Consider the following 7500-nt stretch of genomic DNA (forward strand, 5'->3'; position numbering starts at 1 on the left):
CTGGCTTTCTTTTGCTCGAGCTCAAATCCCAACAAAGCCAAGCAAGCAAACCAAAACAAACAACTATTAACACTAATTAACGTGCCAGTTAGCTCCCCGCGGCACAAACGGCCCAACAGAAAACCTCTAATTAAACAACTTTGGTGAACATCAGCGGAGTCTTTTTCCAAACACTAAGTGGGAACGGGGCTGGAAACGTAGTAGTAAATAGTAGCTGTCGAAAACTGTTTCTCTCTGTGCATGGCAATGAAATCTCACTCAGAGGTGCAGCACCTATGAATCACACACATCAGAGTCACATTTGTTTCCTTCTGGGTTATTGTTTAACGACTTGTGTAAATGTTTTGGTGTAATTATTAGTTAGACCATCATCTAGCAGCACTCGAGAGTTTAAAGTCTGCTTGAGAGCCACTATTTGATTCTGTACCTGGACGTATTTCCTTGTGAAACAGGAAGTCAGGGAGAGAGCATGTTGAAGGGCTCGACTGATTTCCACAACAGCCAATAGCGTTCTAGAATCAGCCACACTTCCCACCCTCTCTAACCAGACTGAATCATAAGAGGCCACAACTTTAAATAGAGCTTGCTTTTTCTTTTTTTAACTCTGTAGGGGTTAAACCGATTAGCCATTGTGATTTTATGATTCAAGGGCGTACATTTCCAGCCAGATTAACATCTTGATCTTATGACTGTCTCGTACGCACAACAGCTGTATATGAAACTGGATGTCGCAGCACAAAGACCAGCGGAGCTAGTGCGGTGCGCAACAGCCGTATGTGTCTGAGCCGAGATCAAAACTGCGGAGCGGGATGAGCAGCTTGTTTACGGAGGCGGGGCAAATGCAATATGAAAAGAATATGATTGGATGCAGATTGGATGAGTTCAGAATGAATCCATCCATTTTCTGCACCACTTCTCCTACGTGAGGCCGCAGGGAGCCTGAAGCCCATCCCAGGAGATTCGAGCGACACCCTGGACGGGGTGCCAAGCCATCGCAGGGCGCAATCACGCACACACACCCATTCACACACTACGGACAATTTGGAAATGCCAACAAGCCTACAGTGTATGTCTTTGGACTGGGGGAGGAGACCCCCGAAACACGGGGAGAACATGCACACTCGGCCAGAGGCGGGAATCGAACCCCTAACCCCGGATACACGAGGCAGACGTGCTAACCGCTAAGCCTCAGGATGAATCATCAAGCTAAACTAAGAATATCTACAGATCTATACATGCTCTTATCTCATTTGTATCTACACTAGGGCTGAGTGATATGCCAAAAATAGATCACATTTCTACAATACACAACCTGTATCACGATATGAAACGGTTATAAACACTAATATCTATGTTTATTAATAATATGTTTGATTTACAATCTTAAAGCACACAACGTTAACATCACATCAGCTGCTTATAGTCTGTTTGTAAAAAAAAAACAAACAAAAAAAACGCGCTTTTAAAAGTTATCACCATATCTCAGAAAAACTTATCCCAATATCGATATTATACCGTCATATCACTCAGCCCTAGTCTACAGGACCAAAGCTATGAAAAAAATCATTTCGATTTCTTTAACACGTTAAAAATCGCTCCCTCTCCCCTCCCCCTTCAGGATGAAGAGCGCTGAGGAAATTATTCAATTCAATTCAATTTTATTTGTACAGCGCTTTTTACAATAGACATTGTCTCAAAGCAGCTTTACAGAAATATCAACACGGTGTACAGATATTAAAGGTGTGAATTTATCCCAACTGAGCGAGCCACTGAGTGGCGACGGTGGCGAGGAAAAACTCCCTAAGATGTTTTAAGAGGAAGAAACCTTGAGAGGAACCAGACCCAGAAGGGAACCCGTCCTCATCTGGGTCACAACAGATAGTGTGAAAAAGTTCATTATGGATTTATATGAAGTCTGTATGGCGTTAGGAGCAGCCGTAGTCCCAGCAGTCTGGAATTAAAGAAGATTTGAGCTCCATCCAGAGGCAGAAAGGATCTGGATCTCTAGTATGTCCATAAATTATAACCTCAGCGAGTGAACAGTGTTCCAGTTCCGGTGTGAGGAGAACGTCTGCAGGACTACACTGCTTAGTGACGCAACGTGCTGTAGAATAAAAATAAAACCACATACACCGGCAAAGTTCAGCAAAAAAAAAAAAAAAAAAAAAAAAAGTGATTTGCTGACAAACACACACGGCAAACACTGATAAAGATTGATTCAACAGTGTTGTGCATGCAGTCACGGCATGTACCTTAGCGGAGTGATGCATCATGGGAGCAGAAGATGGAAACTGCCTGCTGGTATGGGTCAGTGATCCATCACAGTTAAGGCGAGCTGTAGGTTCTTCAGTACGCACTACAATCAAGTGACCGGATTACGAAGATCTGCTAAATCCGATTTCTCTCCGTCGGCGTTTCCTCTCTGCACGGCTCTCAATGCCGCTTCCTGGCACGAGACTTCCTGTGCTCGTCCACATGTCCGACTCCGGAGCTGCCCTGACCCAGTCCCGTGGCCAGCACAGCTCCTTGCTCCAGTGACCCTGAAGCGGACTTGGGAAGTCAGCAGAGCTGTGTGTCTACCGTGACGTTAGCAAAGCCCCGTTTCTTCTAGAGTCATGCTCGGGATAACAGAGACATGTCTGTTCTCTAGCACAAACAATGGCCTTGTCATGCCCCACACACGCACGCACGCACGCACACCAGAACAGCGAGTCCAGCCTGCAGGCTCTAACGTGTCGTCACCGTCATTATGGTCTTATGGTAGAAAAGTCTACACAAAGCTAGCACACAATCTACTCGAACGGAAAGCAAGAGAAAGCGAGTGCGCACGTGACCAAGAGTTTCACCCTACCAAAGAGACGGCGCTAAAAATAGCCTCCAGTGAACCTTCTAACTTATAAACATTGACTTGCTTTTATGTTTCCCCAAAGACCTCGCTGCATCCGTACACAGAGTGCTTATTGATAGCAACGTTTCTTCACAAGTGAGAAGAAGTACACCAGCAGTAGTAATATATGATCAGAGCAGTGCATCTCACACGCAGATCTCGTGCACAGTGCAACACTATACAATAAATAAATAAATAAATAAACAAATAAATAAATAAATAAATACTGAAATGGATCGGTATTAGAATAGATTTTATATCTCTGAACCAATCTGCTGCCCGGCGCTGACTAACAACGTACCACCGCTTCGGTCAACTCGCACGCATGTTACGTTACGGAGGATCATATATTTCCACGTCACGCACGTCATTAGCTGAAAGATAACAAATTTAAAAAAAAAAAAGATAAGAAATAAAACGCTTGGGAAAATGATCAACGGCGACCGTTTTGACGAACAAAGTCTTGCGCTCGGGTCTCCATCAGTGAACAGGTGAAAACATCAACACAACAGACTTCACGTGGAAACTGGGAATGAATTTCCTGGTTACACAACTGCGCTTTTTGCCCACGCAGGGAATTTCACTGAATGCACGTCGTGATGACGTCACGTGACGCATCTTGGCCCGAATCTGCGGTAATTTAGAAAAACTGCAGGCTCCTTGCTTGCTTCTGCGGAAATGTCTGCGATCGCAAAATGGTGAGATCCTGCAGGGACTGGATTACAAAGTATTCATTAAAGAGCGACACGCGGCACATAGTTTTTATTGGTTTATAAGTGACATTCGATGTTGTGTTAGTTACTTCCAAAAAAAAAAGAAATAAATTATATATATATATATATATATACACACACACACACACACATACACACACACACACATATATATATATTAAAACGCAGCTTGTGATATTACCAAGAAACTGGAAAAGTGCAAACTTTCTCCTGAAGTCCTGAAGACTTTCCCATGGTGCACAACTTAACCTCCGTGCTGACACTGGAGACTCCTTCCGTAAATGTTAAACAAACATCTCCTTACAGGAAGCTTCACGGCCCTTTGAATGAGTTACTATAAAACAATAACAGCCAGCATTACTGCTAGAGCAAATAAATCAGCGCCTACTGACCGGTACGCCTGGGCCTCGTGCAACACTGCATTTATTACAGTAACATATCGAAATTTTAACAAACAAACAAACAAACAAACAAACAAACCACCGCGATCTTTAATACTGCACATGGCAGAGTACATGCATGCACGGGAGATTAATAACGACAAGCAAGAAAAGGGTCATGTGGTTTAGCAGGGCTCTGCTCCTGAGAAAACACGAGTCTTGGGAACCACCGGGTGCACATTTCCCTCGGTATGCCAGACTCCTAAACAACCCCTATGCCCTCGGTGTCCTTTGAAACGGTTAAATAAAGAGCCCGTGCTGGCTGAAAGCGCCGTGATGAGGTCAGAATGACCTCAGCAGAGTTGCTGTGGCACAGCGGTGTGTGTAAACAGCTGGCTGGACTCCGCTGCAGGAACACACACGGTCTTACCGTGCAAAGCCAACGTGCCTGTCTCCTTACGTCAGCCAGGCAGCGCTGCTCAAAAGCCTCCTTTTAGCCCCAGCTGCACTGTAACAGCAGGAGCATGGGAACATTCAGTTATTCCACCGAGCTGCAGCCAGACCTGGCATCATCGGCCGTCAGCGCCTTCAGGCACCGGGTCTAAAAATGACGCAGGAATAAAACGGGTCATGCCGGTGCCTGGGTGGGGCAAGAAGGCATGTTTTTGGGATGTGGAGACAACTAGGGAGTGTGTGCGTGTGTTTAAAGAGATCGTTCCATTTTCTGTGCTCACATATGTTACACATTTATACTCATCATAGCCTGGAGAGAAGTTGGCCTGCTTCAGAGAAAACTCCTCTGTAGAAGCAGATGTCATGGTTATAAATATTAAATAAATAATAATAATAAAAAAAAAAAGGCACATTTTGCTTTTAGCTGTCTTATGTAACTCCACATCAATCAATACCACAGTTACTCATTTATACTTAAGCTCACATAAGCTTTCAAGAAGCACATCTATCTAACTGGCTCTTCAAGAAAATACCGGAAAATAGCCGTCATAAAAAACAAAACATCGCTGAGATTGCTAGCGCTGAGTGCTGGTTAAAAGCTCCTCCGTGTCTCTCGCCGGTCGTTCACCTGACTGCGCGCAGCTTTTCAAGCCTTCCAAATGCATTCCATTAATTCAACACAGTTCAATCCAGTGATCAATGAAGGCCAGGTTTACTCCAAACCCTGGAACGAATCCACGAGGAGCTCAGAAGCCGCGGTCATCGCTGCGGACCCCGGCCGCTCTGGCAGATGCGCTAGGTAACAGGAAGGAGCCGTCTCTCTGTGAAGCCCTCAGACTCACCGCTGTACGCATAGGTGTGCTCATGCATACAGCCACAGTCTTAATCGTCCTCTGCTGCATTACACGCTGCCAAGCGAGACAAGCCACAGCAATCACTTCAACCATGTGGCAGCCAAAACAAACAGAGAAACACAGTGCGCACATGGTGTCTCTGTTACGCGCACACACATACGCAAACCTGCACATACACAGGTCTATAGACCGGGCCAACTAAGTACACAAAAGCTCAAATATAATTAAGCATGGAATGTTTACAGTCAACAACAAAAAAAAAAAACTCCAGAGATACTGCTGTCAGGCAATTAGACGCTCCAATGGATGGACACTAGAAGAGCCAACGTGCCTAAGTGTCGTATCCGAGCACCACGCAGTGATTCAGTAGCGCGAATCAGTCGCTTCCTGTCCAAAAACCACAGTATCTCATGCCAGTGTTTCGGCTGAAGCAACATGCTTCGATAATCACGTTCAAATGAGGCAACATGGTGACGATACTGAGGGGGAAAAATCAATAGGGCTTTAAAAAAAAAAAAAAAAAATGCTTAAGCTTTATTACATGGGCATTAAACTTTAAGGCACGCACGCAGAAACATTGATTTAAAAAAAAAAAAAATTTTACGTCAAATGTCTGATGATAATGAAGTCTCTCTTGTGATTAGCAAACGTGGTAAACAGAACAGCTGTGCTTGCCATTAGCTAGGTCCTTCCTTCAAACTACAAAAACAACTTCAAGCTCCTGTTATCGATTCGAGTCATTTTCTATCCTGATTGGAGAACGTTCGCTTCAAGTCCCCATGAAATCAAAACGGAACTTTTGTGGCTTTTCATGTGAATGTGTCAGCTTTAAGGTTATCTATAAAAGCTAGCGCGCGCCAAAACAATGACGAAATTCGCATTTCGAAGATATAAGCGTTCAAAAATGACGGTTCGACAATTTTGATGACATCATTCTGCACTTCAGCTTCTCATCAGATGGGTCTGTCCAATCACATGCTCTCTAGAATCTGAAATGTCCCGCCCCCAATATTATAAAAATCCATGCTACTACAAGGCTCGAAACTGCGGCCGTTTGGGTCACGTATGCTCCGGAAATTTACTCCGTGCGACCTCAAAATATATTTGGGCGCATTTGTGCGAGTGCAAATAATTGTCGTGGTGCGATCTGCTTTCATTTCCCTACAAAACGTTCGCTAATTACTGCGCAGTATGTGCCTGCCGTGAGCAGATACAGCGACCGGTCCACCGTTCGTCACAGTGGCAGGCAGCCAATCAGCTTTCCGGGAAAATGAGTTAGCCAATGATATTTGAGGCTGATATTTGGCCCACTCACTGCTGACAAAAAGAAAAAGTTTTTTATATATATATATATATATATATATATATATATATATATATATATATATATATATATATATATATATATATATATATAAAAACAAACTGTAGCTGTGGTGCTCCTAAATATTTAACTTGGGAGCACCAGTGCTACACGCTATTGGCTATTTAAAAATGTGGGAGGAGCCACTCGCTATGTTCCGCCCTGACTTCTTGTTTCAGTGGAAATGACGTCAACACATCGTATAACGCTGAGCGTTTCGAGGCACTTCATGCGGACTGTAATCCAACTACTCCTAGTTACTCCACAAACACTTGATTGAGAAAAGTACCTCATTAATGTTTATTAAACCTGCTATTGTTTAATCGCAGTGGTGGCTTAGTGGTTAAGGCTGCTTATTTATTGGGATAATTATTGGGTTACTGATCAGAAGGTCAGGGGATGAAGCCCTAGCACTACCAAGCTGCCACTGTTGGGCCCTTGATCAAGGCCCTTAACCCCCTCTGCTCCAGGGGCGCTGTATCATGGCTGACCCTGCGCTCTGAAGAAAAGAATTTCACTGTGCATATGTATATGAGATCAATAAAGACTCATTATCATTATTGTACCTTACATGTGCCTTCTTAATCGCTGGTGATGGCGTGTTGGGGACGTCTCAGAGAAGTCCGATTAAATAATTTAACGGCAGTGCACACAAGAGCTCGGGGAGGTTTCACTCTGTGTGACACGACGGTCACCGATTCTACAGTCTGATCTGGAAGGAAATCCAGCCTTTACCGCATACCAATCTGTGTAGTTTTACTTATTACCTTTGGTGGTGCTATTGTTAACAGCAAGATAATGTGAATGCCAATAAATTAGCTTATTTTTC

The 7500-nt window shown here is 44.0% G+C and overlaps 1 protein-coding gene across 9 annotated transcripts in view; it reads right to left on the minus strand.

Annotated features, from left to right (window-relative positions):
• hdac4 (histone deacetylase 4) overlaps positions 1 to 7500 on the minus strand; it is a 205109-nt gene that overhangs the window by 86095 nt on the left and 111514 nt on the right. Inside the window, exon 1 of one of the 9 annotated variants that reach the window (XM_053681099.1) lies at positions 5083 to 5553. The exons of 7 other annotated variants lie outside the window; for them this stretch is intronic. In XM_053681099.1, the coding sequence (XP_053537074.1) occupies positions 5083 to 5119 (37 nt within the window). In that variant the 5' untranslated portion in view covers positions 5120 to 5553. Of the gene's footprint in view, positions 1 to 2252; positions 3673 to 5082; positions 5554 to 7500 lie in introns of those variants that run through there. One more of the 9 variants, XM_053681104.1, reaches the window with a different exon arrangement.

This window comes from Ictalurus punctatus, chromosome 6, assembly GCF_001660625.3.
Source record: "Ictalurus punctatus breed USDA103 chromosome 6, Coco_2.0, whole genome shotgun sequence".
NCBI classification, from domain to species: Eukaryota; Metazoa; Chordata; class Actinopteri; order Siluriformes; family Ictaluridae; genus Ictalurus; species Ictalurus punctatus.